At 39.6% G+C, this 17,642-nt stretch overlaps 1 protein-coding gene across 4 annotated transcripts in view; it reads left to right on the top strand.

The window, feature by feature from the left end:
- Window positions 1–692: 692 nt before the first annotated feature.
- frmpd2 (FERM and PDZ domain containing 2) overlaps window positions 693–17,642 on the top strand; it is a 30,082-nt gene continuing 13,132 nt past the window's right edge. For 2 of the 4 annotated variants that reach the window (XM_015056784.1, XM_015056786.1), the window contains exons 1-20: window positions 693–973; window positions 5,861–5,996; window positions 6,280–6,443; window positions 7,305–7,370; window positions 7,456–7,635; window positions 7,725–7,800; window positions 10,618–10,705; window positions 12,159–12,315; window positions 12,426–12,497; window positions 12,582–12,756; window positions 12,864–12,999; window positions 13,286–13,424; window positions 14,202–14,354; window positions 14,435–14,620; window positions 14,706–14,865; window positions 15,027–15,204; window positions 15,730–15,833; window positions 15,993–16,073; window positions 16,838–16,945; window positions 17,230–17,346. In XM_015056784.1, the coding sequence (XP_014912270.1) occupies window positions 5,864–5,996; window positions 6,280–6,443; window positions 7,305–7,370; window positions 7,456–7,635; window positions 7,725–7,800; window positions 10,618–10,705; window positions 12,159–12,315; window positions 12,426–12,497; window positions 12,582–12,756; window positions 12,864–12,999; window positions 13,286–13,424; window positions 14,202–14,354; window positions 14,435–14,620; window positions 14,706–14,865; window positions 15,027–15,204; window positions 15,730–15,833; window positions 15,993–16,073; window positions 16,838–16,945; window positions 17,230–17,346 (2,473 nt within the window). In that variant the 5' untranslated portion in view covers window positions 693–973; window positions 5,861–5,863. The remainder of the gene's footprint in view (window positions 974–5,860; window positions 5,997–6,279; window positions 6,444–7,304; window positions 7,371–7,455; window positions 7,636–7,724; window positions 7,801–10,617; window positions 10,706–12,158; window positions 12,316–12,425; window positions 12,498–12,581; window positions 12,757–12,863; window positions 13,000–13,285; window positions 13,425–14,201; window positions 14,355–14,434; window positions 14,621–14,705; window positions 14,866–15,026; window positions 15,205–15,729; window positions 15,834–15,992; window positions 16,074–16,837; window positions 16,946–17,229; window positions 17,347–17,642) is intronic. The other 2 variants (XM_015056785.1, XM_015056787.1) reach the window with 2 other exon arrangements.

Here is a 17,642-nt window from a genome sequence, read left to right as displayed (position 1 = left end):
AATCATTTTTAAATTTCACCAAAAATAACTAGTTCAAATCTGCATCGCATGTCAAAATTGGCTTTGGACGAAATAAAGAGATACATTTCCAACAGATTAGCCATCAGCAACTAGCAAACACCTGGTGGAACTGTGCATCTGCTGAGCTCATTATACGAGATTTTTCTTGGTGCAATGCTGGTAGAAATGTTGTTAAAGGGTCAATAGAAGAGCCATGTTGTGATGACATCCTAAAGATGGAGTTTCAGAAAGAGCAGGGGTTTTAAAGAGACAAAGGCCCAATTTCAAGGCAATCAATTACAAAGTAAAAATTCCTTTAAGTCATATTTGATTACAAAGCATTTTTTGACAACTGAAGTTAACAGTTACTTGATTGTGCTTAAAATGGCACTATGTGCCTGGAAAACACATAATACTTCTCCTTTAACACCTTTTTCAACACTGCCTCTGGTAGAAAACAATAAACCTCAGTGATTTATTTAGATGGGCAGAAATGGCAAAGAATCATGCCTGTGTTTATAGATTCTGTCAGAAAGCGGGGCAATTAACTTATCAGTTGTAGTTAAAACACCAGATTAACACAGTCCTCCCTATAGTGGATTGGCCCTTTGCTGCCCCATCTGTCTTCAGCTTGCCCTGCAAATCCAATTAAGTTCTTACAGTAAGTTCCCCTTCGGCTAAAAATAGTCAAAAACTCCAGAAAAGGCAGAACATGGCGTCATTAGCCACGAGTCCAGAGGAAAAAGTTATGGGGCTGATTAGTTCTTCCCCCCAGGGGGACATGATTGTGGCCATCCCATACCAGTGTGATAATAGAGGGACGAGCCGTCATGACAGACAGGAGCACTGGGACGACGGAGAGGTGGGCGAAATGGCAGCAGGGGGTGTATAAGAGGAGGAAGGATTAGAGTTCAGAGTGGCGGATGTTTGGAGGAACTTAGAGACAATCTTCTCAGGTACCTGATGAAATAAGGTAAGCTGCATAACTTGTAGAAAGCTTGTCAAATGGGTTTTAAGTGGGACATTTCTCAACACAGCACATGTGGGAAGAAAGATGTCAAAGCGAGTGATGACTGTGTAATGTGGCTACAGAGAGCAGTGAATATATTTATATTTATATATGTGCATAATCAAGCAGGTTCCTGTGCTTTTCCTTTATGGTAGATGGTGTAACAAGTCAGTTATACAAGAGTCACTTAGCTTGGCATCACATGGTTTTGCTCAAAATCTTTCATATGCTGAAACCAGTTGTTGCTCAGACAAAAGCAATGATTGTTTTTTGGGGTTTTTTTACTGGCTTGCCATAAAACCTGGATGTGAGATGTGTCATAGAACTTGAAACACCTGAAAATGACAGTCATGCTACCACTTTAAACAGTGATGCAGAAAGTTCTTAGAGAGCGGTGTTTATCCTCTGGTCATGGAAATAGCTCAAAAGATTTTCAAGACACCTGGCATTTGTGTACTAATGCCAAGTTATTTAGTCATAAAAACACAACAAATCTATTTAATGTTAGGCATTTGATTTCGACCTTCTCCATTTGCCTACTCTTCCAACCAGATGTGTTAGATGTGTCCCATATGTCTTAATCAAAGGTCACCTGAAACAGCTGTTGAACTCTCACACAAGAACTGTTTCCTTTATAGCACATTTATCCACCAGGTCTGGGAACTCTGCTAGGGTTCTGTTGCTGTTCACACTGCCTTATCTGACAAGGTGAACAACTGAAACCCAGGGCAAAGAAAATGTACAGAAATGTTGCTTCCCATAGATAATTTTATCCTATCATGGCATCATCTGCATATTGTGAGATTCGTGACTTAAAGAAGCCGCCCAAGAATGTCTCCCAACTCCAGATAAAATATTCTAGACTTAACCACAATGCTATTTTTTTTTTAATCTGACTTCACATTATCAGATAGTTTGGTTGATCTTATTTGAATTATAGTGCCTATAACCTGATTAACAGAGCTGGAGTTACTTGGCCAGCTGTCAAACTGCCAAAGTCAGAGAATTAAACGCATGTGAAGCAGTGTTCTGTCGACTGGCAGCTAAGTCAGCAGCAACAGCTAAGACAGTACATCCAGTTAAAGCACAATAAAGTAAGTTAAAGACTTTGAAACAACAAGACAACCTGCTAAGAAAAGGACTAAGATGCTTCATTAACTATCAAGCAAATGATTGAAGATTAAATTTGCAACAAACATCCAATTAGAGGTTTGTGGGAAAACATCAGAAAGAGTTGTGTGGACAGCTGTAAATGGTTCCATGACCTTGAACTAGAGTCCCATAGCTTTCACAGTCATAATGTCCACACATCTCGTCATCCTGGACTTTACCTTGGAGGTCTTTGGGATATTTGAAAAACATCAACCCTGAACTGTCTGTTTTCCTATGGAGATCCTGACTGCGTTCATAAGGGAACCTCCTTTTCTGCAAGTCTGTAATGGCCTTAAATCGCTCACAACCAAGTCCAAAAAGGGTAAGTCTTGTGGTGAGCTTTGTGATATTTAGAATAAGTTTTGATACAGAAGAACCACACAAAAAAAGAAGATATGTAATTACCGTATTCAAAAATTGCAGATGTTAGTTTTGTGTAATTCTTGTGGCTCATCGTCTTTGTTTGTGACAAATAGAAGTAAGAACCAGCGTGTCTTCGTAAGGTACCGGTCAACCCTCCACATCTTGCCCATTAACCACTACAATACATACTGGTTCGCAACCATGGGATGATTAAGCACATACAAGTACAGAAGCTAGATGGACGTTCATGAGATTGCAGTCTCTCATGGCTGTCAGAAATCTTCTAGGAGTCTTAATCTGGGTTAAAACCTACTGACCTAAAAGCCAATGAGAAATTATTTGAAATACTATTCACACTTTTCAAGGAATCCAAAAATGTTTAACTGTAGAAAAATAAAATCAGATCTGTACTCAGAGCTTTATGCACAGCTTTGTTTTGGCATGTTACTTGCATCAAACGTTAGAAAACCAGTGTGTTGGCATCCTTCTAATGAGTTACTTGGCTGAATTGACAAATATTGAATGATAAATGCATGAAAAGTGCCCAATATTATTAGAACCACTTGAGCATTTGCAACTTCCGAAAATGTTTGCACAAAGTCTGCTATACAGTCAAGCAGAACTACTGTAACTCTGTTCAACATAGTTTGCCAAAAAGAAAAGGCACCAAGGCTGTTTCTTGATGGTTTCAGATTGCAGAATAGGTGAAGAGGCCTCCTTGCTTTCACACTATAATGAAGAAAACAGACGAAACATGGAGGACATTTGCAAGGTCATTGTGTAATCTTCAGCACTGCGTTCAGAAAACTACAGGCTTCCCATTATGTGGGGTTAGCATGCAAGAATTTCCTCAGGCTTTTGCACATATGCACAAAGAGTTATGTTGCAATGTCATTAGTTATGGTGCTGTCAGCCCAACAGGGTTTTGGTGGAGTATGGGGCAGTATGGTGGCAACGTATCCATGACATGTTTCCAGGCACACCAGCATGGCTTGAAAAATGAGACTCCGTGACCCAACACTTCATAAAGGCAGTTGGGCCATGCTCATGGGGTGTGATCTGCTAATAACTTTCTACAGCTTGACACCATGTGAAAGAGTCAGGCCAAGTCTTTGCCTGAAGCATGGTCTAATCATAAGCATATGTAGATGGATTGTTATACTTGGAAGCAAATATTTGACTAATGATACTGGTGCTGCAGTGTCGAGCTTTAAAACTCAAGGAGGTTTTTCAATTCGGCTAACATCCAGCCTCAGTCAAATAGATTGCCTAAATTTGAATAGTGTAGCAGGATTTTCACCCAGTGCAATGGTGACAATACTAAAACAGCAACAATATATCTATTTTACATTTACTTTGCTGAAATGTACATAGCACCATTGTGCATTGGTTATTTTCCCTTGAGGAAAAGCTCTTTAGTTTTCCTCAAGGGACAGTCTTAAGTCAAACATCAGTTGCCAAGAACCTTCACATCTCTGTTGCAGCTTTAGACATGATCAGGACAGAAAGACCCTGACCTGGACTGGGGCAAAAGACCTGTACGATGTTAAATTGAGCTAAAATAATTTTAGTTTTGAGATTGTTAAAGGTTCTGACAGTAATTTGTTTGTTTGAAAGCATATCAGTACATGTTAAATAAGCCTGTTGAAAGGGCGTGATCATACACTGCTAGTTCAGAATTTAGCATGGTTTAAGGCAGTCCCATCCAAAGCTTGGAAATCAGCTCTCATTGACGTAGCTCGATAAAACATTGTGTCAGGAGTTTGGCGTCCTCCTCCCCTTTCTTAACACCAGGCTCAGGTGGAACCATTTTACACAGAGCTCTGTTGGATGTGGTGTGTGATTGGTCAGGTGTGCGAATACGAACGTCCTGCAACCACATGATGGCGTGTCATCTGTCTTTTGTCTAACGTAATGACTGCTTTACATTAACCTCCACCCAGTGATACCATTAGCTTATCTTGTGCTTGTTTTCAAACAGATTCTTCTCTGCCATCTGAGCAAAAGAGGTTTGAAAAGTTGTGAACTCTATTTTTTCAGAGCTATCTAATGGGACTGGACATCGAGTGTCTCTGAACCAAGCTGGCTAAAGAAGAGAATGATGGCAGAGAATGATGTGCTGCTAGATGCAGAGACAAAGTTTTTATGTACCTCAACTTTTTGTTTAGCTTATATAATATTTAAAGTTCTAGTTAGCTTTATTTATTTTTGCCTTTGTGCATCAGTGGTAGAGACAAGCCAGCTACCCAATAGGTAGACTTCCTTTGCATGGCACCTTGGTTCTGAGCTTTAAGTAAGCTAACCCTCAAGCCATTCAGACATCAGTATCAGGTGAGAAAATACTGACCCAAGGTGTTTATTGAAGTTTTTGGCAGAATCAGATAGCAGTGTGGAAAATTCACCTGCTGAGCGTAAGGTGGTGGGTTAGACTATAAAAATAAAGCCGGACCGACCCAGCTTAGCTCACCGAACTCATTTGTCTTCTTTTCTCCGCCTCTTCAAACCTTTTAGAGTATTTACAACTTCTAATCATGGGTTTACATTTCCGTAACATTTTCAAACGGAAAACGTTGATACTTTTGATAAAGTTGGATCTCAATCAGCTGGTTGTACTTTGAATGTATCCGTTTGTGGTCCTACTTGCTACAAAAAATTCCATTGAAGGAACACCCTAAATAACTTTAGCTTATTAGCAAAAAATAATAATAATTTGGGGCTAGTTACACTTTAATGTTTCAAATTGCATGCTTTCTAAGCCAAGCACTTGATTTGAAAATGCTATATAAAGTAGATTTTTTTATTTCAAGTTGAAAAATCTAAAGGCAGACTTTGGACACAAACAGCATAGGAAATTAAATTGTAGGTATTTAGATGTAATTAAGTTGTCCTTAGTGCCCCAAAGTACAGAGCAGACTGAGTGGGTGCTGGTACAACAGATTAATGTAGCCGTCCATGTACAGTGGGACGATCCCTTCAGGGTTTATTTTCTTAATCTTTGAAAACTGTTAGCCTCTTGCTGTTTCTATTGATTAATCTAGTTACGTTGATCACTAATCCTCTAATGTCTCCTCATCCAGCATTTCTTGCACACAATACAAGGTCATCGGTAAATATCTGTTTCTATTTCAGGGAAAAGATGAGCAGAATTAAGTGTTGAATTAGTGTTGGATTTATTCCAGCCTCTCTCTCTTTAAATCCTACTAAACCATAGGCTTATTGGTGAACAAAATGTGTAGGGTACCTTTTTAAAACTGCAAATGTATCAGTATGGTTGTGCTCAATGCAAATGGTCCAGACCATTTAATTCATAGCCTTGTGTCATTTTTGCATGTGCAGCCCATGTGCAGCAGGATGGGCACATTTGTGACCCTGACAGAGGTGCTGGAGGCCCGGGGTTCACCCCTGGAAGAGGACGAGGTCTGGTGTCTGCTGCTGGCCACCGCTGATGCCTTACTGGACATCTCCAAAAAAGGTGACCAAGTACAAACCTACACATACGAGAACTGTACCTTCTTAAACATACAGTTTGTAAGAATCTGCAGACTCATAGAAAAGGGTTGAAACAGCGCACTATATGAACTAGATGATTGTAGGTTGGTGCCAAAAAAAATTGAGTCACAAAAAAAAATAAAAATCACAATTCTCATTTATACAATTCAGAATCGATTTAAAATGTCTCAAAATTGATCCACTGTTTGTTGGTTTATAATTTGTAACAATGTCTTGGTAAAGAGTTTGTGGTCTGCTGTGTTTAGGTCCAGGTAATATGTGTACTGTGTTGAGCCCTGGCTCAGTGCTACTGTCAGCCAATGGGAGCCTGGCCTTTAAGAGCTGCGCACAAAGTGAAGACGTGGCTTCTTACACAGCTCCCGAGGTCCAGCAGGGTCTCACTCCTTCCACCAGGGCTGCTGCTGAAAAGGTCTGAGAGCAGGAAAACCTTTCTTCTGCTTACAAAAAAAAAAAAAAATCACTAAAGTTCCTGTTGGTTATTAACCTGGGTGAAGACCTGGTTAACCTTGGTGCCCCGGTACATGTTAGCAACAAGCTGTGGTATGCCTGAATACCACCACAGTACGACATGTAGAAAAAATAACTACAGTACATAATTACCCCTAGGAAGAATCCTTTTATGTCTGTATGAACGTTATGCTAATGAGCTGCTAAAATGATACACAGACTGAATGTTCATAGGTATTGACCTCACTAAGAATAAACCTGAAACCTCCCTCTTAGCTAAGTTTGAAATGTTATGTTTTTAGCTTTGAATAGTTAATTATTCATGAGGGATGTAATAACCATATGTGTACATAAGAGATTTGAAGAACTCCCCAAAAGTTCAGAATACTCAAGTGTGGGATGTTCTAAGCTGTTTTCAACATGTTCTATTAGCAATTAGCACAGTTAGCACTGTTCGCCAACTATAACAGCACTCTGTACAGCAGTAATTTTTACATTTTAGATATTCTTTACTTAATTATAATGTTCTACAGAGAAATTTACAACTCCGTTGTGCTCTGTGGCAGATAGCTCAGTCAAATAAAATAAAATAATGTGGTTTTGTACTCTGGTTAGCTTTGTGGATTTTAGCTTCAGCTTTTTAGTTTCTTGAAGCCTCTTGTTGCTCCTCTGCCAAGCTCTGAAGTTCACTCCCCAGTTTTTATTGCCATTAATATCCGAAATAATTCCCCACAGCACATCTTTTGTGGAAAAAAAAAAAAAAAAAATCTGTACCTATTTTTGAATAAAATGTCTAAAACAGTATTGTGTGTATGACCCTAAGGTGGTAGTATACTCACTGGGAATGACTCTTTACTGGTGCGCTGATTATCACCTTCCTCAGAATCAGGTATGTTCTTCACTGCTTTTCTTCTCATCCCGGTCGCTGTCTTCCATTCTCTAAGCCGTTTTGGGTTTTGCTGGCCTCTCCTCAGCCAGTCCAGATAAGCACAGAGCTGGAGGGTTTGCTGCTGAGCATGTGTGAGGACATGGCGGTGAGGAGGACTGACCTGCTGACTGTGCTGGAGACCTGCGAGTTCCATCACAAGTCCTCCATGCTGCCATCCCCAGAGCGCCTCATCAGGCAGCTGGTAGAGGATGTCTACAGAAACTCGGCAAGTGGCCGCATTTTCTTCTTCTTTGTTTTTTCTGTAAAAGCGGTTCTTTGCTTGCTTAATTGAGCCGGAACGTGCTGTCTCTACAGGCCGATCACGTGGCCATGACTGAAAACGGATCCCAGCTAACAGACCGCAGTCAGGTGGTCAGGGATAGATTACACAGTAAGAAACTCATCCCATTTGTTTGAGCTGAAGTTTGACATCGTTTGTCTTTTTCAATAGTGTGCTTATTGGCTTTCTTGCCAAGAGACACAGATATTAATACAACTGTTCGCAAAGCCAAGTACTAAATATGTCCACAGTAAGCTTTTCCATGACAAGTTCTCAACAAACAGTTTCACAACAGCTGCGTTTCCATTACAAATGTGGGTCAGTCTTTGAGTATATTCTGCTAATGTCAAAAAAACACAATTTTGCAAAGACGTTTCCATTAAATGAAAATTACACATGAATAAGCTTGTTCACGTGATAAGTCATTAAAAAACATGCAGTGCTATGATCCTCCAACTACTTCAGCGATGGTGGTAGTGCTCACCATATGCAATGTCTGGAAAAAATGAAAACATCATTCTCCTTCTAGTTCCTGTTGTTTTCACCAGTGGTAACATGTGGCTGTTGATCATGTGACTAGTGTGATGTGAAAAACGTGTTTTGATAAGACTGAAAAACCACTTTGTATTAGAGCAAAAACATTTATCGAAATTGTTGTTTTCATTAGCAAATTTATTTTCATAATTTCAATTTGCGCAATTTTGCAGTTAATGGAAACCCAGCTGCAGATAGATACCAGTAATTGTACAGAAACAAAAGACATTGTAGTTTATTGCTAAAATCAAAGATGCATAGGACAGCTAAATAATATTTGCAAAAATCTGGGTAGAAACCCTAAAAAAAAAAAAATCCAACAGGGCTTGATTAGTAAATAAAAGCAGTATTTCCTTGATGGAGACAGATAATTATTACTGGTGCACTTCCACCGCAGAGCTGTTTGATCCAATTTAAACGGACCAGAGTCCGTTTCCTGAAATAATCCACTTTGCTTGGGAAAGTGTGAAAGCTCATCTGAACTCTGGACTGATCAGTTGAACTCTGATCCACCTGGAATCATCACCTGGAGTTTAAGTGTTGTTATGTAGCAACGCAAAGACAGACAGAGTACATGTTTCATACATGTGACTTCTGAATATGGAACCAGGATGCCTTTAAATCCTTGCGGGTAGGGCTGAAACGATTAATCGTGATGAATCGATTATTGAAATAATCATCAACTAGTGTTATCGATTATTGTTAACTATAATAGACAGACCCCAAAAAGGGCAATTTTGCTGAAACAAAGTCAGAGTAATAATTAAGCCAAAACTGTACAAAAATATATACAATTTGCATTTAAAATAGCTCAGAACTCCTCAAGAAGCTTAGTGTTAACTTTACCTGGAAAAAATACTGCAAAAAATTACAAAAAATCTCCTATTAAGCATATTTTGCTATCTAATCATGAATAGGTTAATCCAAAAACACAATCACCAGACACTGTATTGATGTTAAGTCAGGCAGAAAGGGCTGAGCTTTTCACATTTTGATGTTAGAAGTAATGTTTTAGTTGCAGATGCATCTACAAATGATCATCCACAAAATGAATGCTAAGTTATTGCATTTTAGGCAAATCAAAAATCTGAAACATTTGCATTAAATTGATGAGGTCCATTTCTATGTTGACTTTCTTGAAACCACAGTTGCTGTCAATTTTGCTTAAATTACACCTTTTTTTATATGCATATTGTGCTATTTTTAAAAATTACTGATATCTTTGGACATAAAGAAAGAAAATTTTCAGTGACTTCTGTAAAGTGGAAGACAAAGAAAAACAGGATTGTGAAAGCTGGTGTCTGTAAAGAGCAAAACAAAACAGTAGTAGTAAGTGTGGATTAGTGTTAAGAATGGCAAAGTTAAACCTGACCCAGCCTCTAAGTAGAAATAAGTGCCTCAGACTGAACGGCTAACGCTGAAGCTAAAAATGTTAAATAAGAGAGTGGAATACTTCAGAGTGCGTTTTTCATACATTTTCACTCCCGTTTAATATTTTTAGCTTTAGCGTTAGCTTTATCCATTAGTCTGAGGTACTTATTTAAGGGCCATTGTTTTAAGAATATTTGTCTTTTGACAAAGGTGCTAGTGAGTAGCACGGTCTTTTGATTTTTACAGTCCATCTTTTCAAAGAAAATATCAAATAGTAAGGCTAATAGAAAAAATGCTAACCCAAGACGTTGCAAGAGCAATTTAAACACAAAGTAGTCACCTTGCAGGGGGGATAGTTCCAACCTTTACATACAATTTTGAGGGAAAACAGCTCAGTAAGCTAAGCAAGTTAAAAGTGCCTCAGAATGTCCCATCTAATTTCTTTAATTAGTGCATAAGCGGAAAAGCTGTGGCGAGCCGTTTCCCTCTGCACCGCGTCTTTAAGCTGGCTTACTGGAACTGTTGAAGGTCCAGCGCATAGACGGTGGCGACATTTAAAAACTCAAAAACGGTCAGGAGGGCTTCCTGCACCATGATTTGATAGACAAGTGCTTTCTCCAAAGTCCGGAACATATTAACTGTTCATTGGAAAATCATATGATAAATAATGTCCAGCTTTTCTGCAAAACAGAAGTGAGACGGTAAAAGTCATAACCCCTAGTAGCTAACTTCACGTTTCAATATGGCCTCTTCAAGCATCAACAGTAGTGAGCTGCGGTGGAAATATGTTTGTTTTACAAGAAATACATGTAAAAGTGTGTCTTAATTAATAGTATATGGGACACCTTGATGTTTATAGTTTGGGGGTGTTAATTTCACTATTAATTTATTAGCCAGGAAGCTAATAAGTCTATTTTTCAAAATATGCAATTATTAAGCTTATTTAGAACAGACACAGCACCAGAACCTAATGTATAAGATGCAAAACTGCCAAAGCAACTACTAATCTAATGTGTGTTTCAGGAGGATCTTTCAGTAACTCGACATGGACCCTAAAAAAGAAGATCCACAGAACCTTTTCAGGAACATCGTATCCACCTGATACTACAGGGTAAGGAGTCCAAATATATTCTACACTGACTAAAACACACTCAGAGGTATAACCAGAGGAGTAAATCATTGCAAATGTTGATTCCTTTGCAGTCAGTAGAACCTTGTTTTCATTTATTAATCTAAATAATATTGAGTATGGTAAAATATAGCTAGTTTTAATAGATACACCTGGTAGATATTCCAACTCCAGTGCACTCAGGATGCACTTAGGCATCCAGACATGGTAGAGAACATTGTTGTTGGTACCAAACAGATCAGTTGTGATTATTAGAAATAGCTTATCTACTGGTGTCAGAGGTCAAATTTGAATGGAAAGGCTGGTTTGAGATAACAGAAGAACTACATAAACTGAATAAATAAATCTATTAATCATTTTAATAATTCTAACTGGACTAAAACAAAATAAGTTTGGTCTGATTTAGCTTCAGGTTCAGGTAGTGAGGAAAAAAAGAATGTGTATGTCTTTTTATTTGGTGTATGTAAACTACTGGTTTTAACTGTAAGTCAAGTCTGATCTTGAAGAAGACGGTAACAGTAAAAATCAACACTGGGTGGGAGCTAACAACAAGGAACTGAAGATTGTTGGCAATGATTTTGTCACATCAGACAAAATCATTGCCTGGTTTGATGAGTTGCAATTCTAGCTGAGATGAGCATGGATCCTTGTGTTTCTTGGTGGTGGTTTACTGGTGTGTGGGATATTTTCTCGGTACATGGTGGGCCTCTTAGTATCCACTGAATGTCATTGGATGTCACAGCCTACGTGAGCTCTGACCATATGAAACTGATTTGGCATCAGCTGTGTTTCCACTGATGAGTTTTTATGCACATTTTGAAAAATCACATTAGAAATGGTTGATGGAAATAGCAAAAATTAAAAATAACTTCTCAGTCTTGCAAAAAAAAAAGGGGAGCGAGGGAGGGTTTATCCTTGCTGGAGGTGGTTTTCTGGCTTTTCTGAAAAAGAGTTAATACAGTAAGCAGAAGATGGAAACACGTGTCAAATAAGATCTAACAAATACCTCCATCCACTGGTGGGACTGTGCCTTACCAGAGGCATAAAACTAGCCAATGTGTTCACTGTAATCCACAGTGAATTTAACTAAATACATTTGGAGCGTGGTGGAATGAGAGATTAGCATCATAGATGTGCAGCTGACAAATCTGCACAACCGAATGATGCTAGCATGTCAATGTGATCCAAAGTCTTTGAAGAATGTGTCCGACTACGACACCTTGTACCTATGCCACAAAGATTTAAAGTAGCTTTGAATGCAAAAGGGGGTCCAACCTAACAAGGTGCATCAAATACAGTATTCAATGAGTGTATACAACACAAACTCTCTATGGTATTGCTAAATTTATGGATATATTTAGTTCCAAGCCATTATCTCGTAAGTGACAGATGTTATCTCCTATCCAACTGAGGCTAGAAAATTCTCCTACCCTAGGATTCCCTCGGGAGGTCGGCTCAGAGAAAGTTATTCCAGCTGGCAGCATCTGAACCGTACCCCCTGCAGCCCGTACATGGATGGCAATCGAACTACCAGCGCAAGATCCCTCCCCCAGTTTGAGTCCACAATGAGTTTGAATGACAAGAAAATGAAAGTGAGGCAGCATTTCATGCTCTACGGTATCAAAAATAAACTAAACTCTTATTTAAATGGCATCTATTATGTCCTATTAGAGATTCCTCTCCCTTCCTTTCTGGGTTGTAGGAGATAGGTCCTGAGTTTCTCAGAGTTTTAGAGGAACCCCTTGTCATTTTGGAGCTGCCTGGATCCATCCTGGTAAGTCCATGCTCTCCAAAACTACTTTCAAGCATCTTTGCTTCTTTTGGATGTCAAGTTTAATCCTCTGCCCCCTTTCCCTAGACAAAAAAAGGGAAGTCTCCAGCCACCCATAGAGAGCTCAGTGTGGTGATGCCAAATGGTCAAAGCATCCTGGTCAAGTGTGAAGTGAAAACCAGAGGAGGGGATGTGTTTGACATGATCGTGGCTCATTCAAACCTCGTGGAACACTTCTATTTTGGCCTTGCATATATAGATGGTAAAATGATTGAAGCGATTGGTTTGCTGTGACTACCTGTTGAATTGGTCTTTCTATGTAAAGCCACTTACCAAGTCTCTCTGATCTTGTCTCTGTTCTGTGGTCAGATAATGAGTTTTTCTTCGTTGATAATGACACCAAGATTTCCAAAGTGGCTCCAGATAGCTGGAAGAAAGTGCCTACAACAACTTTTGTCCTTTTCTTCAGGATCAAATTCTTTGTGAACAACATTTCTCTTCTTTTGTAAGACATTCTTTTTATTATTATTATTGGTGAGGGTGGACACTTGATAGCAAGTGCTCCAGCTTACTGGTTTACTAAAATAGTTTCCTGTGACAAGTCTTAATAGATTCACTAGTAGAAGAAACTTTCTCTCATGATCAGGAAACACTTCAGATTCTAATTATGCGTGCTAGACCTACAGCTCCAGTTGATTTGTTGCTGGAAAAGATCAGGAGTTACCAATAGAGGAAGTAAAAGTTTCCCAACTGATCCTGAGTAACTTAATGTCCCTGGTTTCCTCTCTTAGGCACAAACAGACTCGTCATCAGTACTACCTCCAGCTTAGGAGGGACCTTTTAGAAGACAGACTGTCCTGCCATGAGGCGACTGCTCTGTACCTGGGAGGTCTGGCCTTGCAGACAGAGTATGGAGACTGCATGCCTAAGGTTGTACATTTAGAAGAATGAGAATACAGTGGACCGCCCAGTAATTGTAGGGGTTAGGCACCTGGGCTTCCCATGAATAGCCAATATCCGTGAATGAGACCCCTTCTAAAAATTCTTAAGAGTCAATTTTATTGGTTCAAACATCAAATATATCTTAATTTGCATTAACATACACAGTGGAAACAGTTATGGCACTACCATAGAAGCTAACGTCTATAGTTTTCCTTATTTTTGCCATAAGGGGTTGGCGCCAATATTCTCAAGCCTACTTCAATGCGTCAACTATAAACCTAGCTTTACTCACCATAGCCTTAGATTCTAAAAATCTATTCTTTTTGTCTATGGCATAAGCTTGGTGAAGACAGTTAAATGTTTGCAGTTGGTTTTTGTAGTTTAGTTGTTTCCTTTTCTCATGCTTCACTTGAAGAACTCTGTAGGGAAGGCACACCCCTTACTTTGAAAACCCCTGATTTAAAGCATTTAAGTGAGGCAAAATAGTAAAAACAGAAGACATTTGTAAGGCAGGAATTAAATTCTGATGTCTATAGTCCAAGTCATTGACATTCCAATCAGTGCCAGTTTATGATATAGTATGGTGGCATCTTGTAGGGGGTTGCATTAGCCCCGGCTACATCTCTCCCCAGACCATCCTATTAGAATTCTCTATTAAAAGAAGTTGCGTTTTCATCATATAAAGATGCATTGTGTAGTAATCATTGTTTTGTATACACAATGAAATGTAATATGTTGTGAAAGCCTGTACTCTACTCCATTTAGGTGTATGGTAGAAACTACTACCGACCTGACCAGTACATCTCCAAGAGTGTGATGGAGAAACGTGCCTTGCCTTACATTCAGGCAGAGCTGCTGAGACTTCATGCCAATAATGCCCAAATGCTCACAGATGAATCAGAGCTTGAATTCCTGAAGGTAGCAAAATACTTAGAAACAATAAAACTCACAATGCTCCATCGACCGCTTCTAAAAGTGATGGCTGTTCTGTTCTGCAGGTTTGTCAGCAGTTGCCTGAATACGGCGTCTTTTTCCACCGTGTGATACGGGAGAAAAGGCCTTTGGATGGAGAGATTGTTCTTGGAGTTTGTGCCAAAGGTGTCATTGTCTACGAGGTTAAAGATGGCTGCCGGTCCACCGCTCAGAACTTCTTCTGGAGGGAGACGTCTACCATCTCCTCTAGCGTGAGAGAGTCCTCCACAGTGGCACGTGACATTCTCACGTGTTTCGGTTCGCGGTCTAAAACGTGCCTTTTTTATGAATCTGCAGAAGCGAAAATTTATAATCGAGTGCCGAGGCAGCCGGAAGAAATACATCTTCATCACAGAGAAGTCCAGGATAGCCAAGTACTTGTGTAACCTCTGTTCTGCCCAGCACAAGTTTAACAATGAGATGAGCTCCCGGCAGCTAAGCCACAGCCTGGTCTCAGGTAAGGTTTGGCTGCGTAGACGTCCGCTGCCAGACTTTCTTTGTAGTTTCATTGCACGCATTTAGCAGAAGGGACTACATTCCACCGCAAGCTCTGCGCTTCAGCCGCTACTCTTGCATGCTGTAGAGGATAGCAAGCATAACCTCTGCATCTTTGTCCAGAGGACAACATTGTGCAGTACGCAGCTGTATGCCGCGCTCAGAGCAGCCAGCTCAAATCCATTTCGTGTTCCGAGACGCCCCAGGACGACAGCGGCCTGACCACGCCGCAGGAAGAGTCTCTGACCAAACTGTGTGATGACGTTACGGCCAGAATCGAGGCCCGTATGAAACATCACAGGTATTTCTTTCACCTTTTGTACTAATCAGGACTTCCGACAGTGTATTATAAGTCTGGTGGGTCTCCAGGCTTTACATGCATCACCACCAGACTAAGCGCTGTTTGTTTATTTATTATAGTTTTTCTTATACATTATAACAGTGATAGCAAAGAGAGGTTAAAGAGTCTCTTTGGTGAAACGGCTGGAAGCATAATGGAAACATAGTAAACTCAGTACTTTGTTTATTCAGCAGAACTCTGTAACAACTGTCTGTGTTTACCGGTTACATGCTAACAACTTCAGCTAATGAAATGACAAGTCACAGATAAAAGATCAACGAGTTTTGGACACTTTAATTAGGATGAAACAACTGAAGTGCAAAAAATTAATATGTATAAATGTAAATGTATAGATGCTTTTCCACAGAAAACCATGAAATGTACTTGCTTGTTTTCCTCTTGAAAACATGACTTCCCCTATGCACAACATCTAAACTATTTTATGTAAATTCATTTCTCATCTCTCTCCTTCATGTGTTCCTATAGCAGCACCTGCTCCAGCAGCCAGCCCAGCAGCACAGGTTTACGCTCTCCATCCTGTTCCCAGAGGAGTGGATCGGAGGCCCATTCCGGATCCCCAGCAGCCCGAGGCACAGTGTCTTCACACTTACAGCCCAGCTTTCATGTGCTTGTGTGCTTCTGTTCTAATCAGCCAGTAGTTTCCCCTTCAAGAGAATTTCGTGTCTCCTCACTCATTCAGAGCGATTTCTCCTTTTGGCTAATGGTTGGTCGTATCACTCGTCTAACAGAAACGCCACCTAAACTGGGCACTCCTTCGGAGAGGGAAGTCGTCTGTATTTCGCTGAAGAAAGACCCAAAACTAGGCTTGGGTAAGGATATCACTCTGCACTGCATATAACCTAGAATTTATAACTCCTAGTTATTGCTAAATGTTTTCCTAGGGTTAGAATGTGAATACTAGCTGTCGGCGTGTTGACAATTATTAGCAAAACACTGCATCCCCTTTTCACTCTATATTACACATACATTTAAAATTTAGTGTGTAATGTTGACAACTTGACAGGTAAAACCGGTGGGAATCATTGTTGGCGAGCAGCTTTTTGCCCTCCAGCAGGAAGCTGGGGGGCAGGGTCTTGCTCATGTGATGTCACGCTGCAACATGTCAACAGAAGCAGCCCTGATCCCGCCCACTGAGTTTGATGTGTGAAGTTGACGGTTTAAATTCATTCATGATGCGCTCTAGAACATGAAGAATTTACTAGACATGAAATACTAATATGTAGTTTTTAAAATGGAGTCAATACATTTAATCGAGACTCATACAATTAATTCTGTATTTAATAGTGTATTTATTTCTAGTCTAAAAAAAAAAATTATGACACATTAAAATAATTATAACAGAAGGTACTTATCTAGTGTAATTTGGCACTTTTCACTCCATAATAAACAGCCTGTCATCAAAATCTAATTTTTCTGGCATTTCATTTTTGGTCATTTTAACTGACCTGAAACAGGAAACGTTTGGTCCAGTTTGACATCAGGCAGTGAGCACAAAAAAAAAAAAAAAAAAAAAAAAAACGGTTAATGTCTCATTTTATCCAGTTTATTTAAACTGTAACTTGTACTTACACAGGTATAGTTATAGTCGGAGAGGACGCAATAGGCCGCTATGACTTGGGCATTTTTATTGCCTCCATTGTGCCTGGAGGACCTGCAGACAAGGACGGACGCATCAGACCAGGTACATGCCTATAATACTAAAGCATATTCATTCTACATTAAATAATACTTGAAAATGTATCATCTAGATTTCTTTTCATGTAGGGATGCCTTTTATTTTTATTTTTTTTTAATAATTAGTCTCTAAACGTTGCTCTAATGTCTAAATCTTACTTATTGAATTCTTCCACACCTTTGATGAATGACTGTGGGCAGTGTGTATCAAGTCATGTGCTCAGAAGGACAAAGATTGTGTTCCGCATGCTCTGGTGGGGTCACCCTTTAATGTTTGACCTTTGCCTTCAGGGGGTCGCCTGATATCCCTGAACCACGTCAGCCTGGAGGGCGTCACTTTTAGCGAGGCAGCAGAGGTCATGGAGGGCAGCCCTGAGGAAGTGGAGCTCATTGTCTCTCAACCTAAAGGTGCTTCACGTGCTCTATATCAATAGTAGAGCACTAGTAGTCATCTGGTGTTCTTTGTCTCAGTGTTGTTTGAGTAATTACTCCACAGATGCATATATTTTAACACGATGTAAAATGGTTACTAGATATTTGTTTCATTTCTATCCTTTACTGTTCGATTTTGCCCTTTTATCTTTAGTCATTTTAATTGTGGGAGTTTTTGTTAGCATTAAGGCTACACCCTATAACTGAGAATGTATAATTTGATGTGGGCTTTCTATTTCTGGAGACAAAATAAAATAAAAATATCTTGGGGG

This window comes from Poecilia latipinna, unplaced genomic scaffold (genome assembly GCF_001443285.1).
Source record: "Poecilia latipinna isolate Pla-1442-1.1 unplaced genomic scaffold, P_latipinna-1.0 Scaffold1405, whole genome shotgun sequence".
NCBI lineage: Eukaryota > Metazoa > Chordata > Actinopteri > Cyprinodontiformes > Poeciliidae > Poecilia > Poecilia latipinna.
Note: the sequence above shows the minus strand (reverse complement) of the source record. Positions and strands in the feature narration are given on the sequence as shown.